General features: G+C 59.9%; 4 protein-coding genes across 6 annotated transcripts; 3 read left to right on the top strand and 1 right to left on the bottom strand.

The window, feature by feature from the left end:
• Positions 1–66: 66 nt before the first annotated feature.
• Positions 67–4,571, bottom strand: LOC137452426 (lateral signaling target protein 2 homolog). Of its 3 annotated transcripts, XM_068160848.1 has the most exons (13): positions 4,365–4,571; positions 3,506–3,646; positions 3,292–3,429; positions 2,921–3,123; positions 2,749–2,838; positions 2,551–2,640; positions 2,313–2,414; positions 1,990–2,220; positions 1,764–1,885; positions 1,568–1,681; positions 1,300–1,392; positions 915–1,030; positions 67–831 (listed from the first exon to the last, which is right to left on the bottom strand). In XM_068160848.1, exons 1-13 carry the CDS (start codon positions 4,404–4,406, stop codon positions 700–702), a joined length of 1,614 nt encoding a protein of 537 aa, XP_068016949.1. In that variant the 5' UTR covers positions 4,407–4,571; the 3' UTR covers positions 67–699. The 3 variants fall into 3 exon arrangements, with proteins under 3 accessions (XP_068016949.1, XP_068016930.1, XP_068016939.1); XM_068160829.1 differs by lacking the exon at positions 4,365–4,571 and having other exon boundaries at positions 3,506–4,217; XM_068160838.1 differs by lacking the exon at positions 4,365–4,571 and having other exon boundaries at positions 915–1,027; positions 3,506–4,213.
• A 1,948-nt stretch (positions 4,572–6,519) lies between these two features.
• On the top strand, positions 6,520–15,121 carry FAM193B (family with sequence similarity 193 member B). The gene is given in 11 exon segments (XM_068160737.1): positions 6,520–6,636; positions 6,638–6,850; positions 8,811–9,050; positions 9,763–9,985; positions 10,171–10,380; positions 10,668–11,082; positions 12,077–12,272; positions 12,683–12,919; positions 13,445–14,468; positions 14,566–14,641; positions 14,729–15,121. Coding segments are annotated over 11 exon segments (3,048 nt in total). The 3' UTR covers positions 14,826–15,121.
• Positions 15,122–15,278: 157 nt separating this feature from the next.
• Positions 15,279–20,579, top strand: DDX41 (DEAD-box helicase 41). The gene is made up of 17 exons (XM_068160777.1): positions 15,279–15,382; positions 15,491–15,589; positions 15,679–15,838; positions 15,919–15,993; positions 16,354–16,414; positions 17,027–17,163; positions 17,425–17,497; positions 17,672–17,825; positions 17,937–18,073; positions 18,269–18,431; positions 18,521–18,652; positions 18,829–18,900; positions 19,181–19,277; positions 19,637–19,786; positions 19,908–19,979; positions 20,178–20,288; positions 20,441–20,579. The coding sequence occupies exons 1-17, from the start codon at positions 15,359–15,361 to the stop codon at positions 20,575–20,577; spliced, it is 1,854 nt and encodes a 617-aa protein (XP_068016878.1). The 5' UTR covers positions 15,279–15,358; the 3' UTR covers positions 20,578–20,579.
• A 539-nt stretch (positions 20,580–21,118) lies between these two features.
• On the top strand, positions 21,119–24,231 carry DOK3 (docking protein 3). Its single transcript, XM_068160784.1, has 5 exons — positions 21,119–21,340; positions 22,662–22,955; positions 23,076–23,169; positions 23,255–23,427; positions 23,509–24,231. Exons 1-5 carry the CDS (start codon positions 21,119–21,121, stop codon positions 24,172–24,174), a joined length of 1,449 nt encoding a protein of 482 aa, XP_068016885.1. The 3' UTR covers positions 24,175–24,231.
• The last annotated feature ends 61 nt before the right edge of the window (positions 24,232–24,292 follow it).

Raw genomic sequence — 24,292 nt, 5'->3', positions numbered from 1 at the left:
AACCCACCGTCCCTAGCCCCTCGCCCGCCATCCTTCCTGTAACTCAGAGGTGTCTCAGAGCCCGGATCGGCTGCCCCCACAACTTCCCGTTCGCGGGAACTGCCACATCTCAGCACCACAGCGCCCAGACAGGCGGCTTTAACTTTTTATTAAAACCATAGGGCGAGGACTGGGGTGAGTGAGGTGAGCGTCGGATCCGTGGGCCAGGGCCAGTCCCCGGGCAATGCACGACCCGCCCGGGGCTGCCCTGGGGCATCCGCCGTCATGTGAGGGCTGTTTGCACCCTCTCAGGCCAGGACCCGGGGGGAGACTCTGCCCTCGACCCAAGAGCAGCCAAAGTTCACCTAGAAAAAAAAACCACCACGAAGCAGATTTCCCACACGTTTCCAGACGGGGGGCAGATACATGGCAGCAGCCAACTCTCCAGGAGCAGGACATGGCTGTGGTGCATCTGGTGAAGCGATCCTGTGCCGACCGTGACCTCAGCCATGCCAGCATGGGGCACAGGCTGCCACTGTGCGTGGCCAGTACTACTGACACACATGTGTCCTGCTGCCATGTGTAGGGTCCTACCACCATGCCCACCCACGCCCAAAGGGAGCTGTGAGGTCACAGAGCTGCCCAGCAGCCCTGGTGTGGCCCTTTCTCCCCAGACCAGGCCTGCAGCCTCCTACTGATGCGGATCTGGCGCAGAGGCTGTCACTGGCTCCGGGTGTGCCGGGTTGCAGGCAAGAGATGTGCGGCGTAGCAGTGTGTGCAGACACGCACAGGCTTCAGCTGGCCATAGTGTGGCAGCGCCACAGCATGAGGTGAGCAGCGGGCACAGAAGATCTGCCAGGAGAGAGACAGAGAAGTGCTGAGTGGAGCCAAGTCCCCGGGGGGACCTCCACACCGCCAGCCCGAACTTCTCCTACCTTCCCGCAGCTCCGGCAGTGGTGCCGGCGACGGAGCAGGGTAAAGGGTGAGCGGCATGCAGAGCACTGGCTGCATGTGCTGTCTGGCACCCACTCAGGCAGATGGTGGGCACCTGCTGGGCAAACACATTGGTTAAAGCTTCCTATCCCATTTTCCATCACTGCTTTGGCCTTAGGAATGTCCCCTACCCCGTGGCTTGACCATGCTCCTGTGTGTCATGGGGCTGGCTGCTCTGCTGAGCCAGACTCAGGCAGGACAAGGCAACTGTCCCTGTGTGCCTGGGGCTGTCCAAGGTAGCCAGACCCTCCAAAGCACGATAGGGGCAGGATCAGCCACAGCTTTGCACCCTGCCACAGAGCCATGGCATCCTGGGCAACCCCCTACCTGCCCTCTGGAGCCTGGTTCCCTCTTCAGGGCTGGAGCACAGGGGACATTCAGTCACACGAGGAACATCTGCCACACATGGGTCACTGTGTCCTGCAGGAACAAGGGCTGTGGTGATCCAGCCAAACCAGGCCTGGGCTCATCCACACAGGGCTGGGCACTGTGACCACGTTGTTCCCATGCCTGGGGCTGTGACTTTGTCTTACCAGGGACAGGCAAAAGGCAGGGCAGTAAGCTGCCATCCCTTGTGTCTCTGGGGGTTACTCACGGCTGGCATTTGGCTCCTCTGAGGGCTCTGTCTGTGAGGCAATGATCTTGAAAACTGTTTTCAAGATGCTCCGCAGGTCACTGGCAAAGTTGGTCTGGAGCTGATCGGCCACCCCTGCACCAGAAGTGCAGTGGGGTCAGGGTGCTGTGCTGCGGGTCAGGGTGCTTCAGGGGGATGTAGTGAGATAGTCACTCACCTGAGATGCAGACAAAAAGGGTGTGCAGCATATCCTTGGTGCTGCTGTAGCGGGAGCGCAGCTCCAAGCAGCGGGCACCGGGGGTGGCATCTAGCCCCAGGCTGCTCCCAAGGGGCTGAGGGCTACATGGGGGAGAGGTTACCATTACCCCAGGGGTGGTATGAAAAATCCCATTCCAGAGGGCAGAGAGCTGCTATCTTGGCCCTGCTCCCTTGCTAACACACACCTCCACTGCCAAGTGGTGCCTGCATCATCCCCCATACCAGGGGTTCTGCTGGGAAGTGCTGGGGTGGCATGTGTGACCTCCAGGAGACCCCGGGGAGCAGAGAGTTCCTCTCTGGCCACATCTGCCCCCCAAGCTGGAGGGGTGGCCAGATCACAGGGGTCTGTTTCAGCTGTGCACAGGCTCCTCTCCAGCAGGTAGAGCTCCTTTGCAGACAGCACCTGCAGCAGGTCCCTGTCAAGAGGGGACAGTGTCAGCCCCACATCATGGTCCCAGTGGTGTCCTGTGGCTGCACCCACAGGTGCTCATTGCCCCCCACCACATACCTGATCTTCTTCAGGAGGTTGTAGAAGGGGCTGAAGACCCGGGACATCTGGTCAGGGCTCCGCTCCAAGCTGAGGGGACCCTCAGGGTAGATAAGGAGACCGCTGCAAGGGAATAAAGCCCAGTACACATCAGGGCATTGCCCAGGACCACACATCCTCAGGGGGAGAGGAGGCCAGTACAGGGCAGGGAACACCCATCCATCCCGGATCATTCTCTTCTCCAGGGGAATTCACTCACCTGATAATGGCCAGGCGAGGGATGGTGAACATCAGCAGTGGTTCGTAGCCATCGATCATCTCCTGAGTCAGGTAGCCCAGGCGTAGGGCTCTGAGGGAAGGACGGACACCCTTACAGTGGGGCTGAGCCCTGGGATACTGCCCCATTCCTGGGACTGGTGTCACTGTAGTTCCCTGCCTGGTGTGTAGTGTTTCTTACCTCCCAACTGTCTCACAGAAGAGCACAATGATCTCCTGCTGCCTGTAGATCTCTTCAGGTGACTTAACCACCACCATTGAGGATACATAGCTGGAGAAATGGAGGGACCATGAGGATCATTTGTCCCTGTCAGAGCCCCCTTGGCCCCCAGCACCCTAACCCTGGCTCCCACCTCAGCTCAAACTCTGCGAAGAGCCGGTCGAACTGGACAAGCACAGCCTGGACAGGCTCTGGGTAGGAACTAGGCTGGTTCAGGCTCTGCTCCCGAAGCACTGTCCGCACCAACTCCAGGCTGGACAGCAGCTTCCTGGCCTGGGGCCGCAGCTGTGCCCCATCTGCCTCCTCCACTTCCAGGAAGGTCCCAGCCAGGAGACACTACCAGGACCAGGAGAGTTTTCAGAAGCTAGCATCCAGGGCAGCACAGCCACTACCCCTATGGTCAGCATGCAGTGAGGTGCACTGTCCTGGCTGGCACCCATTGCCCCCCAGCCCGGGGGATGCCAGAACCTATTTTCTACCCCAGGACAGCATCCTTGAGCTCACCTCAGCAGCAAAGAGCATGTGGTTCCCCAAGTTGCCCACCAAGAGCTCCTCAGGGAACTTGACTAGGTAGTCACGACTGTGCCGCTGCGTGGGAATGCACTCCTCCATGATCTGCTCCAGGACAGCTAGCAAGTGAGCCTGGGGAAGGCAAGGATGTCACCCACAGCCACCTGGGGAGACGAGGGTGACACTGCAGCCCAGGCTCTCACCATACCTGGCTGAGATGAAGCTGGTTGAGGAGCACCAGGTACTGCTGTGGGTCCAGCTCTGCATCTAGCCTGTTGATTTCAGCCACCACCTGTGTCACCCTCTCATCAGCAAAGAAGAACTGGGAAAGCAGGTGAGGGTCGGAGCGCTGTGAGGAGAGCAGAGAGGCTATGGCAGGAGCATCCTCTGGGTGCTGGGCCAGGGGAACCCCAACTCTCCAGCCGGCACGGTGGTGGATGCTAGGGTTTGCTCTCCTGTGTCCAGTCCCTGTGGGGCAGCTCTGTGTCCATGAACATCCACTTGGGCAAGTACATGAGACCACCATGGCACCTCCAGCTCCGCTGAGCTGTGCTGGGGCCCGGGGGCAGGCCGGGAGGACCCCGGACGAGCCCTCCCGGGAAGAGCCGCAGTCCTCACCCACCCGTGCCTCAGTTTCCCCAGGGGCAGAACAGGACGAACAAGCTCAGCCGCATCCCGGCAGCGTGGGCACGGATGTGTGTGCGGCTGTAAACACCAGGTCGGGTTGAAAGGTCCACGAGGGGAGCGGGAAGCCCGGTGGGACGCTCCTGGCTCCATCTCTCCCGCAGACCCCCGTGGAGACGGAGAAGGCCTGGAAGGGATCTCCTCGCCCCGGGATCGGGCGGTACAGGTACGGGCGCCGAGGTGCCCGGTCCTGCCCGTACTCCCGCCGCGCCCCAAGCCGCGGAGCCGGGCACCACTCCCTCATTTCGCTCCGCCCCGAGGGGAGCCCGCCGCCCCCCCCCCGAGCGCGGTGCCAGCGGATCCTCCGGGCAGCCTCGACGGGGCGGGGTGGGGGGTAGGGGGGTATACAGGTCTAGTGCCCTCCTCCCTCTCCCTGCTCTTACCTTGGGCCGGCGCAGCCAGCGGCGGAGGGCGGCGGGCAGCATGGCGCGTCCCGCAGCTCTGCCGCCACCCGGCTCCCCGCGCCCGCCGCTCGCCGACGGGGCGGGTCGGCACCGGGCACCGCCCGGAGGCGGACCGGGGCAGGGGCCACCTAGTCCCAGCACCGGGACGACCCAGTGGACCGGTCCCTTCCCCTCGGCGGGACCCGTGGGTTTTCCCGCTGCTGTGTGGCGGGAGGCGGCTGCCGCTCGACGAACCGGTTCCCTGAGGCAGGGTGGATGAAGGCGGGGGCCCCGTGGGGCTGGCAGGGTGCCCCCTCTGGCTGCCCCAGTTCTCCTAACCGGTGCCACCTTCTGGTCTCGATTCCTGGCTCCAGTTCACAGATACAATCCCTCAGGTTCATGGCTCTCCTCTCCCGGTGCCCAGGTCGTCCCTTCCCAGTTCCGCGGCTCTTCCCTCACTGTTTCCCTCTTTCCGCAGCCCCCCGAAGATCAATCTTCTGGGGGCAGGGACACCCTGGGGACCCAGCCCTGCGGCCCCTCTAGCCCCGAACATGCTCGGGCTGGGGGGGGGGAGGGTGTCACTGCGGGAGGCTCCCGAAGGTACCCGCCTGCTCTTTGTTGTACGGGCTGTGCGGGGTGTGAGGTGCTTCAGCGGGAAGGGGCCAAAGCAGCCTTTTTGGTGGGAGCAGAAGGGGACGACTGGCCAAGACAGGGTCCCGGGGAACGCTTAGGGTGCCGCGCACGGTGAACTACCCTGTCCATACAGAAGAAGGAGGCTGCACTGCTCCTGACCACACCTGACCTGGCACTGCTTGCCACAGGATGTGGATGCCGATAATTCAAGCGGCTGGAAGCCTAATGGGGTAGATTCAGTAGTAAAAAATCTACCGAAGACGATTAAATAAACACGGTGACACCACCTAAGCTTGAGGAAGTACCTGAGTCACAGCGGCCCCACAGCACACAGACTGAGCCAGCCAGCTGCGGGTGCAAGACCAGCCCTGGTGCTGGGGATCTGCATGTCCCCACAGGCTCTGGGCTCTGGTTTTGGCTGGGCAGCTTGTCCTGCTTGCCGTGGCTGGGAGTCCTCGTGCAAACAATAAGCCTGGAGCACTGCCTGTCCAACAGCTGTGGACATGTTTGGGACATTGTAGGCTTATAGTGGCCAAGTGCACCAAGTAACCCTGTGTCACCAGCACCAAACTCCACCCCACCCCAGAAGGGCAGCTCCCATGATATGGGGCGTAGTACAGAGCAAGGTCTAGCCTCGTGCAGACCAGTGCCACGATGAGTGGCTTTGGGGTGATGGGTGGCACCAAGGGTGCAGGGAGGTGAGAGACTGAGCTGCCTCCATCTCCCTTAAGGGGGCACCCTGGGGGTACTCCAGGGCTGCAGGACCTGGTGTAGTGGGCAGCAGATCCCAGAGAGTAGCGTGAGCTCAGGAAGCAGCAGGAAAGCTGGGGCAGCGGGCATGTGCTACATAGGAGGGACAAGAGAGCCCTGCTCCGGGAACAGTGCACAGGGTGCAGCTTGCAGGTCTTGTCCTGTCTGGTTAGGGACTTGCAACTCCAAGGATACTCTGACACTGAGCATGGTGCAGTATGCACCCAGGGTACTGGGGGGCATCGTTACACAGAGATGGAGTGCAGAAGGTCTGGATACCCACACGAGTGTCATGGGGTCTTCCGCCCGTGGGAAGGCTGGAGCCATGGGCTTATTGCTGAGCATTAGCACAGCCCTGGGTTTTATTACAATGCACACATGGGTTCCAGCCTCTCTTCCTCCTCATCCCCATGTACCAGAGCGCTCTCAGTACTGCGGATGTATCCCTGCACTGCAACGTCCTCAGTCACAGGTGTGTTTGCAGCTCGCCTGTACCGCAGTCCTGCTATGCTGGTACCACCAGTCCATTGCAGATGTGCAGCACACTGCCCACTGTCTTGGCCTTCCTACACGACCCCAGCGTGCGGGTATGTGTTTCCAGCCCCTCTGTTACCCTGGTTCCCTGAGCGTACCCGGGCTGTGCGGCGCCGTGCTTAGCAGAAGGACGCGGGGAAGTGCGAAGGTAGGGCCGGAGCCGCCGATTACCACGGCGCCACCACCTCCTCCCCGCCGACAGGTGGCGCGCTGTCGTGTGATGGCGCCCTCTCGCAAGATGGCGGCGGCGGCTTCACCTTGTCGTGTCTTTCCCCCCCTCCCTCCTTCCCCTCGGGCAGGGGCCCGACGGGCCGTGCCGCCATATTGGCTGTTGTCCTGGCTGCGGCGGGTGGTGGGCCGCGCTCGCCATGACTCGCAGGCGGAATAAGGCAGCAGCAGCGGCGGCGGTGGTGGCGGCGGGTGGTTCTGGGTTTCGCCGTGAGAGAGTGACGGCTTCCGATGCTGGACCTTCTCCCCCTCCACCACCGCCGCCGCCAGAGCCGCCCGCCCCGCCTGAGGTGGTGGTGGCGGCGGGCAGCAGCGGGGAGTCGGGCAGAGCCACCGCTCAGGTACCGAATTAGGGCCCGCGGCGCCGTCCGTGAGGGAATCGCATTCGGTTCGGGGATGGGGCAGGGCCCGGGGCGGGGGGCCTCCCCCGGATCCCCGTCGGGCCATACTCCATCCGCGCCCTGACTCCCACCTCGGTGCATCCCTGAGGCACACCCTTGCTCGAGGCGCTGGTGTCTCCCATCTCCCTCTTCCCGCTTTTGGAGGGTTCGCTGCGCCTTCGGAGGTGGTGGTGGGGAACCCACGCTGCTGGGGTACCCCGTGGTGGTGCTGAGATGAGCAGGGAGGGTGGGAAGTGAAGTCACAGCCCTTCTCTGGGGAGCGTGGCCGCTTTGGGACGTGAGAGCTGCTTTTCACAGCATTCTGTGGCGTGCTCGGGGCTGGGATGGGTGTGCGGGTAGGGCCCTGACCTTGGCTTGGCTGTGCTGGATGGCTGAGTGGCCTTGGATGTGTTGAGCAGCAGCGGGACTTTGTGGTACCTCGGGGAGGTGGCTGGGGTGTTGGAGGCTCCCACTAATATGTGTCATGATGGGGGCTTGTCTCTCCCAGTCAGTCGGAGAAGCTGATCTCAGCCTCTGCTGGTGAGGGTGAATGAGCCAGGGAGCCAGTCCCCCCCCATTGCATGCTTCTCCCCTCTGGCAGGACCAGCAGTGCTCAGCGGCATGAAAGCAAAGGGCTTTTCTCGTCCCATGGTCTGCGCACCCTTTGCTCTGTCCCTGCATGTAAAGAGATCGTGCAGGTCTGCTCGGGAGATCGGTGTGCGCTTTGGAGAGCCGGGACCGGGGTTTGGGGACAGGTGTGCTCGCCTGGGCGGCGTGGTGTGCTTGAGGGAGTGTTCCACAGCTTCTCGCAGAAGGGATCCAGCCCTGCTGGTGGCAGGTGGCCTCAGCATCTGCTGAGCAGGCTGTGGGCTGGTTCCGGCACCTCTTGCCACTTGACGTCTCCCAACACGCCTGGCGGCTGCTGCCTGCTCCGGGTCGCGGGCGAGGAGCACAGGGGTGGGCCTTGGGTCTGGATGCGCTGGGTGGGTCGTGGAGAGCCATTCTCTTGTGTGCGGCGGTGTCTGTGTCAGCCCCTTCTGAGACACAGGGGGGCCTGGGAGCCCCCTCCTCCCCGTCACCGGCCAGGCGGGTGGCCAGGGGAGCTGTGCGCCCCTTCTACTTTCCTTGGCCTCTGACCTTTGCTTCACCTTGAGCCTGGGAGACGCCATCTGTTTCACGGCAGCAGTTCAATATGCAGCTCATTGTGGCGGGGCCCCGCCGCGGCGCAGACAATGGGGGCCCCCTCGCCCGCGCCACTCTGGGCTCGTCACGGCTGTCAGGCCTCCGGCGAGCCCGCGGGCTGTGGTCCCGCTGCTGCCGCAGCGCTGGGTGGGACGCCCCAGCCTGACTGCCCCGCGCTGAGAGCGCGAAGCGGCACCGGGGGCTGCACCCCAGCCTGACACATCTGCGCCGTGGCCTGTGCAGAACAAAGAGGCGGGTGGGAGGGCCCGGGGCTTTCGGCTAACGCAGTGGGGGGTCTGCGATGGGCAAGGAGCAGGGTTATGGCTGCCAGACCCCCTGTTCTGTGTCCCTGAATGGCAGTGTCTGTGGTTCTTGCTTTGCTCTGCGAGTCTCCTTAGTTCTGCTGTACCGGAGGTGATAGTGGGAGTTACATGGTGGCCTCCCAGCTTTGGTTGGTGTTGGGGCTGGCTCTTTAACATGGTGCAATCTTCCCAAGGGTCCAAAATGCTCCTAGGTAGCACGTGGAAGGCTGGCAGCAGCTGAGTAGCCTGATGCTGCTCTCCTCCTGTGGGAGAAGGTGTAGTCCCACATGTTAGCTTACCAGAAATTGTCTGGTGTGGTGTCAGCATCCCAAGGTCTCATTTACTATCTCATCTGCCCCACACCTGTGCTGACCTGGAACACTGCTGCATGGCAGGTCGTATCTCAGTTGGCTCATAGTCTGTGTGTCCTTCTGCAGGTGCTACCCACCACTAACCAGTCAGTGCAGACGTGCTGCCTGCTCTGTCACCGGGAGCGCAAGGACTGGGGAGGACCATCCCACAATGGGCTGGTTTCCCCGGGCGAGAGGCTGCCACCAGACTTTGTGCCAACGCTCGTACAGAACCTCTTGGGAGAAATGCCGCTGTGGATCTGCCAGAGCTGCCGGAAGAGCGTGGAGGAGGAAGAGCGGCGGGCAGTGCAGGAGCAGGCCCTGGCAGTAAGTAGTTATGGAGCTGGGTTTGGAAAGGCTGGGGCTGTAGCTCCCGGGACCCTGTGGTCCCCACCACCCTGTGGCATTGGCTGGGTCCCCCTCCTTGCTCAGAGCTCAGCACCTCAAACATCTCAGCCTTGCTGCTCCCTGCAGCCATGCTGCCCTCCTTGGGGCTGCTGCTGGCTCCTTGTGGAGAGATTGTGGTAGGGCAGAGTGTGGTGCTGTGGAGGCTTGCCCGGCAGCCTGTGCTGTGTGGGAGCTGCCGGCCTGGCAAGGCCGGCACTGCTACTGCTTCTCTGCCAGCTCTGCTCCATTCTGTATTGTCCTGCATCCCCTCTGGTCCTGATTGCTCTTCAATGTTACACTGAGTCTCCCTGGCACAACAGTATGTGCCAGGGTAGGTGTCTGCCCATGCGTGGAGCTCAGGGGAAGAGCAGCTTCTTACTGCTTGGCTTTGTATAACCGTGATGGGGTTTGAGTGGCTGCAGAGCAAATGGGTGGCCCTTGGCCTGGCACAGCCATGCTGGTAGGGGCCCTGGAGCCAGACTGTGTTGCTGTTGGATGGACTGGCTGTTTGCCACCCCCGAAACAGGAGCAGTTCCTATGAGTTGAGCCCTTGTCTCAGAGCAGTGGAGGGGGGTCTTGATACTGATGCCCTGGGGACAAGGGCCCCCCCTTTCCAGCCCGCTGCTGCTTCACTCTGTGTTTTCCTTGCCAGGTCTCGTTATCCCACACATCCTGCAAGTCACAATCTTGTGGGGGTGGCTCCCACTCCTCTTCTTCTTCCTCCTCCTCTTCTTCTTCCTCGTGCCACGGGAACTCAGGGGACTGGGACCCCAGCTCTTTCTTGTCTGCTCACAAGCTCTCGGGCCTCTGGAACTCACAGCACACCAACGGGGCTGCACAGGGCAACCCCCTTGGGGCCCCTCCTGCTGCACTAGGTGAGTTGAAGCTAGCTGTGGGGTTGAGCAGAGCTTTCTGCCTGATCTTTGGCTTAGGTGGGCACCCAGCTGGTGGGCAGGGTCAGGCAGGCTGTGTGTCTGAACGCCAGTGCCAGCAGGATGCCTGAGTCCTTTCCAAAAGCAGAGGGTGCTATGAGCTGGCTCTAGCTCTGCTTTCCTTCCAGGTGACAAGCACCCCAGCTTCGCTCTTTCTCCGGAGTGTGCCAGCCAGGCGCCTGCAGTGGCTCTGGGGCTAAAGGCCTGTCCCTACAGCCACACAGTGTCCTCCACCTCCAGCAGCACTGCCCCAGGCTCGCCTCTGCCTACCTCACTTGACTTTTGCAAGACGCTGCCGAAGCAGTTCAAAAGCATGTGCCGGAGGGCCACCCCACCAGGTTTGTGCCCAGGGGCAGGGTGAGCCTTATCCTCCCAGCCCACACAGTCCTTGTTGCCCCAGTGCCTTCTCCTTCCTCTGCCTTCTGGGGGCAGGCGTGAGTCCTGGGGGGGAAATGAAGTGCCACCAAGGCTTCTTGTGAGCAGGGATGGCTTATTGCCTAAGTGCTCTTCTACCTGGGGTGAGGCAAGGTTTGTCCCATGGAAAAGTGGGCTGTGCATGATTCCAAGCATGATTCTGGCCCATTCAGAACAGCTGGGGTCTGACTGTCTCTGCTCCTGCCTGCAGGTGAGGCCTTCCACTCCTCAGAGCACCATCAGCACTCGGACCTCACTGCTCCTCCTAACAGTCCCACTGGCCTCCCCTCCCAGCTGCCAGCGCTGATCCCCTCCAAGCAGACGCCTGCCCATCCAGGGCCCTTTGGTTCCCCACCTCACATCCCACTGGCCACCTCACCACAGGCTGCGCTCTTCCCTGTGCCCAGCGCACAGGCAGCAGCCCCAAAGCCGGCATCTGAGCCCCTTCCCACTGGCACGGTCTCGCACAGCCCAGGGTCGTGTAAGAGCCCTCACCTGCCCCCTGCCAACATGCCACTGCTGAAGATGCCACCTCCCCTGTCAGGCTGCACTCATCCCTGCAATGGGCATTGCAGTACTTCGCTCATCCCTCCTCCCTCCTCCCACCAGCTGCCCAGCACGAACAGGTGAGTAGAGGGAGCCCTGCCTGCCTCTAGCCTGTCTCCTTGCTGGCCGTTGTGCCCTTTCTCCCACCCCTGCCCATGGATATGCTTTTCCCTGTGAAGGGACCAGCTGCCTTGCATGGTGGTGTGGAGAGCCACTGTGTTTGCGAGACAGTATTTGCTGCAGACCACTGGTCTCTGAGGGTTGAGCTCTTTCTCTACCCACATGTCTTCTCCCTGCGGTTGTCCTTTAGTACTGTGGTGCAGAAGAGACTGTGCTTGCTCCTTCTCCAGCTAAAAGACCCAAAGGAAGCACGTGGTCAACCTGCTGTTGGCCAACAGGACCTTTGTCAGTGAGATCCGTCGGGCAGCTGTGGCACTGAGCAAAGGTCCTCAAGAAGATGAAGCCTGTGGACTTGTTCTGCTCACCTGCTCCCCTGTCCCTCTCTGGGCTGCCTGTGCCCTGGAAGAGAGCACACTGAGTCACGGGCATTGGTTCCTCTCTGCTGATTAGTGCTCCTTGTGGAGAGCCAGCCAGGTCCCGAGCTGGAGCTCGAGGAATGGTGCTGTGGGCCATGCCCTGGCCTCCCTGTCTCTGAGCTGGGTAGTCTGTGCCTATGGGAGCCGGGCCTGCCTGCACGTGGGGCTGTCTGGCAGCTGCATGCAGTTCCAGCGTTTCTCACCTGTGCTACCTGCTGCCCCCCAGTGAGTACTGCTCCCTGCCCTGGAATCAGCTTGTGGCCTGTCAGAGGGACATTGTTTTCTGGAGCTCTGGTGCCCCAGCCTCCTGACTGCCAGAGGCCCTGGGGGGCAAGGAGCTACAAATGTCTTCTGTTGTGGGCTCCTCTGCCATCTTCAGAGGAGGAGGAGGATACAGGGGAGGGGGTTTATCTGCTCTGCAAATCCTTCTACTTGGGCACAGGCTGCCCATGAGGACTATTCGTGTGTGCATACTGGGGGTGATTTTTGAGACGCCCTGGCTCTCACTCATCTCTTGCCTTTCTGTCCTTTTCCTCAGGGAGCCCTCTTGCAAAGGGCACAAATTCCCAAATGGTACCAGCTGCCATCCACCACAGCCTTGTGAGGCAGATGAGGGGCTCGGGGAGGATGAGGACAGCAGCTCAGAGCGCAGTTCCTGTACCTCCTCCTCTACCAACCAGAAAGATGGGAAGTTCTGTGACTGCTGCTACTGTGAGTTCTTCGGCCACAATGCGGTGAGTGAGTGACTGGTCTGCAGCCACCCCTGGTTCTTGTGCTCTGCTCGTCTGTGTGACGTTGCGGAGTCTGTGTGCCAAGAGTGTGGAAGTGGGCAGGTCTGGCCATGGCTATTCCCTGCTGGCACATGTATTCCCCATTTTGTTGCTATCCTGCCTCAGCAGCCGGCTGGTCCCCTTGCTCCTGACTCACAGCTGCCTGCCCAGCCCTGGAGCTTGGCATGGCCAGCCAAACCCTGTGGCTTTGCAGTGGGAAAGAGTTCAGAGGGGACTGTACCAATTTGTCTCACTGAGACCTCAGGGAAAGGAGCATCTGGGGAGGTTGGTGGAGTCTTGTGGGGGAGCTGGGGCAGCCTGTCTGTGATCCTGGCTTTGGTGCCTGCCTGTCTGACAGCGCTTGCCTCCTGCAGCCCCCAGCTGCTCCCACGAGCCGCAACTATGCTGAGATCCGGGAGAAGCTGCGTTCGCGTCTCACCAAGAGGAAAGAGGAGCTGCCGCAGAAACTGGGGCACAGCAGCAGCTCAGGAGAGCCTGCTGTGGACCACCGCAATGTGGACGAGCTGCTGGACTACATCAACAGCACAGAGCCTAAGCCCTTGAACAGTGCCAAGGCAGCCAAGCGGGCACGACACAAGCAGAAGAAGAAGGTGAGGCTGGGCAGAGGGAAGTGCTGCAAGCTGCAGGATGGAGGTGGGGCAACTCCCTTGAAAGACTTTACCATCTCACCCATATTTGATTCCTTGAATGCTGTGTCCTTCGATGCCCCCCTCTCCCCTGAGGTGACACCAGTGGCTGGCTCTGTACAGGGCTTTCCTTGCCTCTATTCCTGCAGAGGCCCAGCCCTCCTGGGCTCTTTGGACTGCACTGTCCTACTTGTTCTGTGCCACATCTGTGACCAACACTCATGCATCTGTGGTGGAGACAGACAGTGCCATGATGGCTCAAGCTGAGGCCTTGTGCCCAGAGTGGCATCTGGTGTGGAGTGTGGTGGTTGTTGCAGTCCCATGGAGGACACAGAACAGTGCTGAGGCTGTGGAAGACATGGTGTGACCATGCTGAGTGATGGTCCTTTGGTCTGCTGCATGACAAAGCTGGTGTACAGCTAGGCTCGTGGCCTGCATGTAAGGGGCTACGGCCCAGGCAATGTGACCCTAATGGCCCCTGTGTTGCAGGAAAAGGAGAAAGCCCAGCTGGAGGCGGAGGCCCAGAAACGGGCAGAGCATGCCCCTGCAGCCAGCCAAGCCAGGGAGACGGCTGAGGAGAAGCTGTTGGAGTGGCCAGAGCTGGAGTTGGAGCGGGTGAACAGCTTCCTAAGCAGCCGGCTACAGGAGATCAAGAACACTATCAAGGACTCCATCCGGGCCAGCTTCAGTGTCTATGACCTCAACCTGGATGTTAACGACTTCCCCAAGAAGGCAGCTGTCCTGGAGCAGAAGAACCTGCTCTCCCACCTCAATGGTTCATCTGACCTTCAGGACATAGACCTAGCCCTGGCCCCACTGAGCCTGGGCCCTACCAAGAGCCACGCACTGCTGCGGGGTGAGCTGGGCCCGCGATGGGCTGAGGGCCCTGGGGATCCACCACCAGCCCCAGTGGCAGCTGAGAATGGGGTGGTGAAGCGCCTCAGTGCCGTGCCCAGCCTCTCCCGCATGATCTGGGTGCAGTCCAAGGCTGCAGACTCTGCCGTGGATGACAGTGGGCTGAGCCCAGAGCCTAAGGAGGGACCACAGCCCAAAGGGCCAGAACCACCAGAGCCAGTGCCTGCGGGTAGCCGACAGCGGAAGAACAAGCGGCAGGGTGGGCAGGTGAAGAAAGGGGAAGGTGCTGCTGCCATGCCTAGTGGCCAGGGCCGGCTGGAGAGCCCTGGTGCAAAGGGGCAGGTTCTGGCAACCAAGAACCCTTCCAAGGCAAGTGCTGCAGAGCCACAGCGAGCAGGCAGCTGTGCTGAGCCAGGGGAGAATGGCAAGGGGCAGCCCTGGGGCTGCAGCAGCAGGACAGAGAAGGAGAGGAGTGGCGAGTGGAAGGGCCGGAGGGGAGAGGGCAAGGCAGAGCTGCCAGAGCCAGTGCAGCAGTCACCTGCCCTGGCTGCTGCAGAGAGGCAGTTGCCTGCCCTATCTGCACTGGGTGGCTCCCCCCAGCCTAAAGGCAAGAGCAGGAAGAGCCGGAACAAGGTGGAGAAATCCAATACCTCGATCGGTGAGTACTGGGAGCGCTGCTTTGCCCTGCCATCCACACTGACTCTTGCCAGCCCCTTGCCTGTAGAGCCACATTGACCCTCTCTCTGCTTTTATAGATGACGTGTTCCTGCCCAAGGACCTAGACGGGGTGGAGATGGATGAGACTGACAGAGAAGTGGAATATTTCAAGAGGTGAGGGGGCAGCTCCAAGGGACTGAGCTCTGACAGCAGGGCTGGGGAGGGGCTGGCAGCTGACTGAGGTTGTCCTTTCCCCACCAGGTTCTGCCTGGATTCGGCCAAGCAGACCCGGCAGAAGGTTGCAGTGAACTGGACCAACTTCACCCTGAAGAAAACCACTTCCAGCGCAGCCCAGTGAGGTGCTGGGGGACTACCCCACCCACCCACGGCTGCTTGCCTCTCCTCACTGTGCCCCCCGCCCTGCCCCGCGGGCCCCCCGCCTAGCCTCGGTGGGGTCCCCTCCTCCGCGGGGGGCCCTGGTGCTCTCCTGTCCCGCGGGGACCGCCCCGTCCTCATGTCCCACCTTCCCCGCGGGGTGACACCCCCCCCCCGGCTGTCCCGTCCCCCTCTCCGTGGGCGCCTGGCTCCCAGCGCCGCGGGGAAGGATCGTGCTGGCCCCAATAAAGAACTTTTTAATTTTTTATTTTATTTAAACCCCGCTGTCTGCTGCTTTCTGCCGCTCCGGGGTGGGGCGGAGGCGGGGGTGTGTGTGGGGTGTGGGTACGGCCATGCTCCTTGCGCGTAAGTTGAGCTGCCGAGGAGACTCGTCAGGGCCTGCCCCTGCTCCTGCGTGAGGGGGGCGTGGCAGACGGCGCCCGTCCCGGTGGACGTCACTTCCGGCGTGCGGGATTTACATCCGGGGCGGCGCGGCCGTTGCGCGGAGACGGCGCTATGGAGGCAGCGCCCGAGCGGAAGGTAGGGCCCGGGCGCGATCTGGACGGTACCGATAACCGTGCAGGACTGAGCGTAGCCGAGGGGGACCGGCTCCGTCCCGGGCTGGCCTGACGTCTCGTCTTCCCACAGAGGCAGCGGGAGGAAGCGGCGGAGACGTCTGACTTGTCCGGGGAGGATGATGAAGACTATGTGCCCTACGTGCCCGTCAAGCAGCGCAAGCAGCAGATGGTAACGGGGCCCGGCCTTGGCGGGAGAGGCCTCCGGGCGTCCATCCCGACGCAGAGTCTCTCAGTCTGGCTCGATCTGCTTCCTTCTAGCTGCAGAAGCTGCTGCAGATGCGGCGGAAGGTGGTGTCAGAGGAGGAGCAGCGAGACAGCGGGAGTGAGCAGCGGGGTGACGAGGATGACATCCCGCTGGGGCCCCAGTCCAACATCAGTTTGCTGGACCAGCACCAGCACCTCAAAGAGAAGGCAGAAGGTGAGGGAGTGGCTGTCTGTACTGCCAAGTGGCTTCTGGTGGGACTGAAACCTCACTTGTTCCCTAAATCTCCCCCCCAGCTCGGAAGGAGTCAGCCAAGGAGAAGCAGCTGAAGGAGGAAGAGAAGATCCTCGAGAGTGTGGCAGAGGGCAGAGGTGAGTCGAAGATCCCCGTCTGAGACCTGTCTCCTGAGGTGTCTGGATAGCAGTAGAGGTATTACTTTCTTGCAACACTCCGGGCTGTTCACACAGAGGAATGATCTGGGAGACCATAACAGGATCCTATGGCTGGCAGCTTGATTGCCTGGCTGAGACATTTCTGTGGAAGGCCTCTGGGTATAGTGGGCTGCAGAACTTGGTGTTCCTCTACTCAGAGGAGCTGTTAAAGAGTGCTGCTTTCCTTCTCTGTCTCCAAACATAGTCTCCCAAACGGTCTGCCCAAGTAGTTCTGTGCTGATGTTGAATGTATCTGGAGATGGAGAGTTTGCACTGATCTTGTCAGCTTTCTTCTTGTAGCTTTGATGTCAGTGAAGGAGATGGCAAAGGGCATCACCTACGATGATCCAATTAAAACCAGGTGAGTTTCACTGTACAGAAGTTGTCTTTCTGGTGAGGTTACTTCCTCACAGCTAAAGAGAACTAAAGGCCATGCAGCCTGGCAGGAGGAGCACTGCTTTGTGGCTGCTGGATTTTCTTTCTCCGCTGTCAGGCTTCCTACACTATGTAAAATCAAAGCCTGCAGGGTTCTTGTGGATGTTGTTTTATATACAGTAAGGTTTGCTAGAGCACCTTTATGTTAAAGCTGAAGGCTGGAGTTGAATCTTCATATCCTGGAGGTGACTAAGCTAGAGGAAGAGACCAGGGCAGCCCACAGAGCCACTGGTGCTCTAGGCAGTGTCAGAGAGATGACTGAGATGCGCTCAAAATATTTTGGCGTGCTCTGTTCACCATCCATAAATAATTCTCTGCTGTTAGCTTGGGACTACTTCCTCAGACTTAGGGAAACATTTAATGCATGGAACTGGCTTAGATCTGCTCCTGTGCTCACACAAGGAAGTCCCTTGGAGTTACCTGCTTTCTCTGGGATATTTGAGCCTCACAGGGAGTTCCCTGAGGCCTCTGTGTTGGCTGCTGGCCCTGCAGTCCCAGCCTCATTCTGTACCATGATTTTCCTCTGTTGGCTTTGCAGCTGGAGAGCACCTCGTTACATCCTGGGCATGACAGAGGCACGGCACGATCGCGTGCGCAAGAAGTACCACATCCTGGTGGAGGGGGAAGGCATCCCACCCCCCATTAAGAGCTTCAAGGAGATGAAGTTCCCAGCAGGTGGGCTAGGAGAGGAGCCTGGCAGGGCACACAGGGCATTGTTCTCCTGGGAAGTGCGAGTCAGTGAGAGAAGCTGTTGGATCTTTAATGCTTGCTGTTAGAGGGGTTGCAGCTTGAATTCCCAGCGGTGCTGCTGCATCGCCTAACTGTTGGCCCAAGGGGTGTTTGTCACTGGTGGAAAAGCTCCTGTTAGGACGTGAGTAGGAGGGAAGGGGGGAAGAGTTCATGTCATGAATATACGTGTTCCTTGTTTTCTGACAGCTATCCTGAGAGGCCTGAAGAAAAAAGGAATCCAGCAGCCCACACCCATACAGATCCAAGGCATCCCTACCATGTGAGTGTCCTGGCCCTATCCTAGAGCTGGTGCCTGCTTCCCTGCAGCCTGCCCAGTAGTGTGGACAGGGTGCTTTTCCCTGGTGACCGATGCACCCTGTCACCTTGCTCAGCCTTGGAGATCTGAGCCATTCAGTGATGCTTCCCCTCACTGCTGGCCCTGTTTCTCTGCCAGCCTCTCAGGAAGGGACATGATTGGCATTGCCTTCACTGGCTCTGGGAAGACCTTGGTGTTCACCCTCCCGGTGATCATGTTCTGTCTGGAGCAGGAGAAGCGGCTGCCGTTTTCCAAGCGAGAGGGACCCTACGGACTCATCATCTGTCCCTCTGTGAGTGTCAGGGGCATGGTGATGCGTGGGAGTGCTCTTTGATATATTCAGTGGCAATGCCAGATGCTCCCTGTGTGAAAACCTAGGAATGAGTAAGTTTTATCTCTGCAGAGGGAGCTGGCCCGGCAGACCCACGGCATCATTGAGTACTACTGTCGCCTGCTGCAGGAGGATGGCTTTCCACCACTGCGCTGTGCCCTCTGCATCGGGGGCATGTCTGTCAAGGAGCAGATGGAGACAATCAAACAGTAAGATCTTCTGGGGTGGGAGTGTTGTGGGGCTGAAGCTGTGCTCTAGCAGAGGGCTGAGAGGTAAAATCTGGGATAAATAGCTTCAGGAAAATGTGGGGGCAAAGATGATGTGCCAAGTCAATGTTACTTTCCCTATGTGTTGTTTCATGGGGTGGGAATACAGGGGCCTGATGCCTTCTCTTTGTCCTACAGTGGTGTTCACATGATGGTGGCAACCCCTGGGCGCCTGATGGACCTGCTACAGAAGAAGATGGTGAGCCTGGACATCTGCCGTTACTTGGCCTTGGATGAAGCTGACAGAATGATTGATATGGGCTTTGAGGGTGACATCCGTACCATCTTCTCCTACTTCAAGGTACTGAGATGGCACAATATGAGCACCCTGAAGCTCAATCCTTGCACCAACCTATGTGAGTGCTAAATCCTTACCCATTCCCTGTGCAGGGCCAGCGGCAAACCCTCCTGTTCAGTGCTACAATGCCCAAGAAGATCCAGAACTTTGCTAAGAGTGCCCTGGTGAAGCCAATCACTATTAATGTTGGGAGAGCAGGTGCTGCCAGCCTGGATGTTGTACAGGTGAGGTAGTCAGAAGCTTCCCCATGACTCTGTGGGGAGCCAGCACTGTTCATAAAGGCATTTGATGCATCCCTTGCATCAAAAGGTTCCCAAAAGGTTAATGGATTAGTGTCCTTTAATGATGTGATGGCAGTTTCTCTGCTGTCAGCCTGACTTGACTTTGTGCTTGTTTCTAGGAAGTGGAATATGTGAAAGAGGAGGCCAAGATGGTGTACCTTCTGGAGTGCCTGCAGAAGACCCCACCACCTGTGAGTAGTGCATTCTGGCTGCCCTGGCAGCATGGCCACATGCAGTCCCAGGATGCAGGTGGAGCTGGCAATGGGGATACAGCTGTGATGCTGCTGGAGTCTGTCATGGGTGGGGTAGACATGTGAATGAGTTGTGCTCCACATACCAGCAGGTCTTGGGCCCAAAGCTGTTGTGTACTCCACTCAGCAAGAGGGAACGGGATTCCTGGGGGATTGTGCTGGTGCTAGCAGTGCCAGCCTGCAGAAAGTCAGCTCTTCCACAGTGTCTGTGCTGCTGCAGGTGCTGATCTTCGCAGAGAAGAAGGCAGATGTCGATGCAATCCATGAGTACCTGCTGCTCAAGGGTGTGGAGGCTGTAGCCATCCATGGAGGGAAAGGTCAGTGCGGGTCCTGGGAGAGGCCTGGGTCTTGGAAATCCCAGGCTGCAGTGTGGCCATGCCTGACCCCCCTCCTGCTAGAGTAGTACATGGCCATGGGAAGTCTCATCATGCAGCAGTTCGGTGGAGTGAGGCCAGGCTGTGGCAGTGACTGGGGCAAACACTGCATTGTGTGTAGTAGGCATAGGCATGGTGAGGGTCCCCATGGGACCTGGAGGTCCCTCTGCTCATTTATTTGGGGAAAGGCTGTGTAGGCTCTCTCATCCAGGAAGTCTGGCTCTGAGGCCACTATGGTTGTTGCTACAGGTAAGACTTGGGAGCTCTGCCCTTGCTGATCTTCTCTGCTGGGCATTTTGCAGATCAGGAGGAACGGACAAAAGCCATCGAGGCCTTCCGGGATGGGAAGAAGGATGTTCTGGTTGCCACTGATGTCGCATCCAAGGGCCTGGACTTCCCAGCCATCCAGCACGTCATCAACTATGATATGCCAGAGGAGATTGAGAACTATGGTGTGGACTGGGCCCCATAGGGGACCAATGAATGTGTGGTGGGGTGGGTGCAGTGGCCAGGAATGGGGGTGGTCTGTCACATCACACTCCCCCGAGTCTGATCCTGTGCTTTCCTCCCCAGTTCACCGTATTGGGCGGACAGGCCGTTCGGGCAACACTGGCATTGCCACCACCTTCATCAACAAGGCCTGTGGTGAGAAACAGCATGGGGCTGGGAGACTGTGGCTCTATGAGGCAAGCTGGAGGTGGTGGAGCTGCCTCTGCCTTGGCAGTGGGGGTGTTCTCAAACAAGCAGGGACAAGTCATGATGGCCTGTGGAGGGGAGACAGTGCAATGGGCCAGTGCCCACACCCCTGCACAGGCAGCATCTCATCTGTCTCTCTCTCCTCAGATGAGTCGGTGCTGATGGACCTGAAGGCCCTGCTCCTGGAGGCAAAGCAGAAGGTGCCGCCTGTGCTCCAGGTGCTGCACTGTGGGGATGAGACCATGCTTGACATTGGAGGTGAGAGACCACAGGGTCCCCAGGCTGGTTCTACCTGCACTGGGACTGGCATTGCCCGGCCATGTGGACAGCCTGGTGTTGCAGCTTCTGGAGTTGGGGGGAATTCTGCTGGTCTGGCACAGCTTTCCCTGACCTCACCTCTCTCATTGCAGGTGAGCGGGGCTGTGCCTTCTGTGGTGGCCTGGGCCATCGCATCACTGACTGCCCCAAGCTGGAAGCCATGCAGACCAAGCAAGTCAGCAACATCGGACGCAAGGACTACCTGGCCCACAGCTCTATGGACTTCTAGCCTGGGGACCATGCTGCCCTGCATTCCCCTTTTGTGAGCCTTTAATCCCTTTCAGCCAGGGCAGTTCCCAGATGCCTGTCCTGCATAGCTGTGCCCCCTGCTTTTCTGGGCATTTGGCCACTAGGGCTGTTGCCAGCTCAGCCTGATGAAGCTCTTGCCTTGGGAGGAACTCTTGGAGCTGTGCTGCAACAGGCTCTTACGTCAGTGGCAAGTTGGGCAAGCAGGTAGCGGTGCCTGAAGGGAGGAGGAAGCCTCAGGTGGAGCAACTGGTCTGTGACTGACTCATGGTGCCTCAGCTGGCAGCAGGGGGGCCAGGATTTTGCATTGCTCCTCCCCAAAGCACCTCAACAACTCCAGGACCATTCCCCTTACCTGGTTTTGTTCATCCTCAGCTGATGGCCGTTCCCATATGCCCCAAACACACACGAGGTGCTGTGCTGGTGTTGGGCGGTCCCCACAGCACTTCCTGTGCTCTGCCCCACAGTTCTGCCCCACTGCCCTTGTGTAAGGGGGAGGGCAGACAGATGGATGGACACCTCCTATGGCCCAGCCTCTGCCTCTCATCCCACACACCAGAAAGGGGAAGTCTCTGAGAGAAGGAAGTCTGCCCCATGCAGTTACTTCAGCTGCAGCAGTCACATTTTCTCTGCTGCTGGTGGCTCAAGCCCCTGAACATTGTGCTGGCTGCCAGGGCAGCACTGGGCCTATGGAGAAACCTGTGAAGGATGGGATCCTCTATGTGCAGCACAGCAAATTTGGAAAGGTAAAGATTGGATTGGGGGATGGGTACAGGGTTTGCCCTCATCTATCTTGATGCCAGGTCTGGGGTTGGGCCTGTAGCAGCCTGGGAAGAGGATACTGGAACCAAATCCCTCAGAGCTGCCCTAGGGAGGCCCTGGGCTCTGCCTGTGGCTGAGGGGACTCATCCTTGCAGGAACCCTCTTGGGCTTGCCCTTCTTGCTTGGTCACCACACGATTTGCAATGAAAGAATAAACGTGTGTTAATGAGGTGCAGTTCCAGTGTGTGTGTGGGAGTGGGGCACCCCAGGGTAGTGCAGGGGACATGGCTCTGTCCCCAGCCCTGTATCAGTGTGGCTCTGGGGTGCCAGTGCCATCTGTGGGCACCCCTCATGGCTTGGCCAGCTGCCCTGTGCCCTTGGAGTGGGAGCTGAGTGCTGTACCCCTCTGGACGTGGTATGAGTGATAAAATGGGAGTCTCCACAAGGTCAAGCTAGCTTCAGGCAGCTGTGATCTGGGTGTTGGACTTAGTTGCATCCTTTCTGCTGTGGTGGGTCGGGCATGTCCCAATGAGGGGCTCAGTAGATGTGCTGGGCTATGATCACACTGTGACCTCACCCAGTGAGACCTGAGTCCTGGAGCTGAAGCAAGCAGGGCCTGCATGTGTAGGCCTGGTACCCTGGGTGTAGGAGGCAGGGGAGCTGATGGTAGTGGGTATTTTGGGTGTTCAGCTGTGTCCGGTTTCTGCAGGGTGGAGGCTCTGCTGCACTTTTGGGGTGCATGGGGGCGTGCAACTCCTCTATCCCTTGACAGACTGGGAAGGTGCTGGTGCCACAGAGCCTCCCCTGGGAGGAAGCGGGCTGTGAGCTATAGGGCCTGGCCATGCTCAGCAGATGTAAGGCTGCCAGCAGAAACCCCACCAGCTCAAAATGGCTTTAATTTGCATCAGAGTCTGTCCTGAGAACAGCTCGAGCTCAGCTGCAGCAGCAGCAGCACCACCACCACTTGCAGCAGGGAACAGAGGGGTACCTGGTGCTCAGCAAGGGAGGAGTGAGTATGACTCACCCAGCAAGCCAAGCTGAGCTCGCTCCCCCCTCAGTCTAGCTCTGGGACTGTCTTGCCCCACAGATATGGGGGTCTGCAGTGGGCCTTGGCTGTCTTGCCTTCCTCCAGCTCCCAGCAGCTGATGGCCGGGATCCCCTTGTGACCCCTCCTGTCTTGCACAGCTCTTGCTGAGTACTGCTGGGCCCGCACAGAGGGCAGCACTGTGAGGATACAGCCTGCAGCTCTTTGCTGACCCTTTTTTCCCCTGCCCATGTCCTTGCTATGTCCTTCCTATGCCCCAGAGGTCCTGGAGGAAGATGCGAGCCCAGCTCTTTGCTGCCAGCCCCTCCGGTGTGGCCCGCATGGAGAAGTTTGACGTGCGGGATGATGGCACTGCCCTGGAGAAGGCCTCCCTGCGGCACTGTGCCCGCCGGGTCATTCGCCTGTCAGACTGTGTTTCTGTGGGCCCAGCGAGCACTGAGAGCTGCCCCAAAGCCACTGCTGCCTTCTACCTCACCACCACCGAGAAGAGCTACTTGCTGGCAGCAGAAGAGAGGGATGAGTGGATCACCCAGCTCTGCCAGCTGGCTTTCCAGGTACCATGAGGTCCAGCACAGCTGGGACCCCTCCTACCGAGGGGCTCTGGGGTGCATGGGCAAGCAGAGGAGCTTGTGCTCACCTAGTCCAGGTGCTGCACTCACATCCTTCTGTTTCAGGGCACAAAGGAGACAGTGCAAAGCAGTGCAGAGACCCGGACCAGTCCTGCTGTCCCTATGGAAGAGAACTCCCTCTACACCTCCTGGCAGGAGTGTATGTACAAGGGCAGTGGACAGGGCTGGAGTGGGCTCCAGCTTAGTGCTGCAGTGCTGACCCCCTCCTTGCTTTACTCATGTAGTGACTGAGTTCCCAGTGCTGGTTGTCCGGACAGATGCAGCTACCCACTGTGGTCTGCACGGGCACTACCTGCTCTCAGCCCTTCCACAGAGCCTGGTGCTGAAGGATCCGCAGTCCCGACAGCCTCTGCTCACCTGGCCCTACCCCTTCCTCCGAAAGTTTGGCCATGAGCAGGTGAGTATCCCCCTCACTAATTGGGGCTGATGACTGCCCAGGGTGGGGGCCAACCTCTCACCCTGTCATGTATCTCCACAGAGCGTCTTCTCCTTTGAGGCTGGTCGGCGCAGTGACTCTGGCGAGGGCACCTTCACCTTCAGTACCCCACGGGCCCTGGAGCTGTGCCGGGCTGTGGCTGCTGCCATTGCCTGTCAGCAGCAGGGCAAGGCTGCCCCAGACTCCCCTCTCTTCTCTCCCTCTGAAGTACAAGGCCCTGAGCACCAGCCCTGGGGATCCAGAGCCGAGGAGCTCCAGCCTAACCTGTCTCTGGGGGGGACGCAATCTCCTATTGTGTACGCTTCTATTGCCCGAAGCCAGCAGCCTCTCTTCACACCAGGGCAGCCGGCCTCTAGAGAGCCCTGGGCTGTAGGGAAAGCCCCTGAGCATCTCTATGAGAACATCTTCACTTCGGAGCTGGGCCCAGCCAGGGCACAGGAGGAGGAGGCAGAGGATGAAAGGCAGTGGGAGGTGGCGTGCCGGCAGGCTCCAGAGGGCCACAGCAGTGACCTGGGCCCTATCTATGACAATCAGGCCCCTTTAGCCCCGTTGCCACGGGGCAGCCCCCAGTCCCCGGAGCAGTGCTGGGGCCGTGGGGAGCAGGAGCTGCTGCCGGGCCGTCCTGGGCACAAACCCCAGAGCAACCTCCGGGCCAAACTGGTGCGGCTGCTCAGCCGGGAGACCCCTGGCCCCCGGGACTGGCCCTGAACCCGGCCCGGATGCCGTTCGGTGGTAGGCTGCGGAGAATAAACAGCTCGGGATCAACTCGCCTCTGCTGGTGCTGGGAATCGGGGCAGGGCGGGGGTAATCCGCGCCTCCCCGCCAG

This window comes from Melanerpes formicivorus, unplaced genomic scaffold (genome assembly GCF_026170545.1).
Source record: "Melanerpes formicivorus ecotype bairdi unplaced genomic scaffold, bMelFor1.0.p_v2 SCAF_2, whole genome shotgun sequence".
Classification (NCBI taxonomy): domain Eukaryota; kingdom Metazoa; phylum Chordata; class Aves; order Piciformes; family Picidae; genus Melanerpes; species Melanerpes formicivorus.
The sequence above is the reverse complement of the archived record's forward strand: the minus strand, read 5'-3'. Positions and strand labels throughout refer to the sequence as shown.

Bases quoted from the DNA above. Each gene is read 5' to 3' on its own strand.
- LOC137452426 (XM_068160829.1), bottom strand. From the start codon at position 3,823: ATGGTGGTCTCATGTACTTGCCCAAGTGGATGTTCATGGACACAGAGC. The intron at 1,393-1,567 runs GTGAGTAACCCC...TTGTTCCTGCAG, and splicing joins AGAGGAGCCAAATGCCAGCC to GACACAGTGACCCATGTGTG. The intron at 1,031-1,299 runs GTAGGGGGTTGC...GTGTTTGCCCAG, and splicing joins AACCAGGCTCCAGAGGGCAG to CAGGTGCCCACCATCTGCCT.
- DDX41 (XM_068160777.1), top strand. From the start codon at position 15,359: ATGGAGGCAGCGCCCGAGCGGAAG. The intron at 18,653-18,828 runs GTGAGGTAGTCA...GCTTGTTTCTAG, and splicing joins CCAGCCTGGATGTTGTACAG to GAAGTGGAATATGTGAAAGA. The intron at 20,289-20,440 runs GTGAGAGACCAC...CTCTCATTGCAG, and splicing joins GACCATGCTTGACATTGGAG to GTGAGCGGGGCTGTGCCTTC.
- DOK3 (XM_068160784.1), top strand. From the start codon at position 21,119: ATGGCCCAGCCTCTGCCTCTCATCCCACACACCAGAAAGGGGAAGTCT. The intron at 21,341-22,661 runs GTAAAGATTGGA...CCTATGCCCCAG, and splicing joins AGCACAGCAAATTTGGAAAG to AGGTCCTGGAGGAAGATGCG. The intron at 23,428-23,508 runs GTGAGTATCCCC...GTATCTCCACAG, and splicing joins GAAAGTTTGGCCATGAGCAG to AGCGTCTTCTCCTTTGAGGC.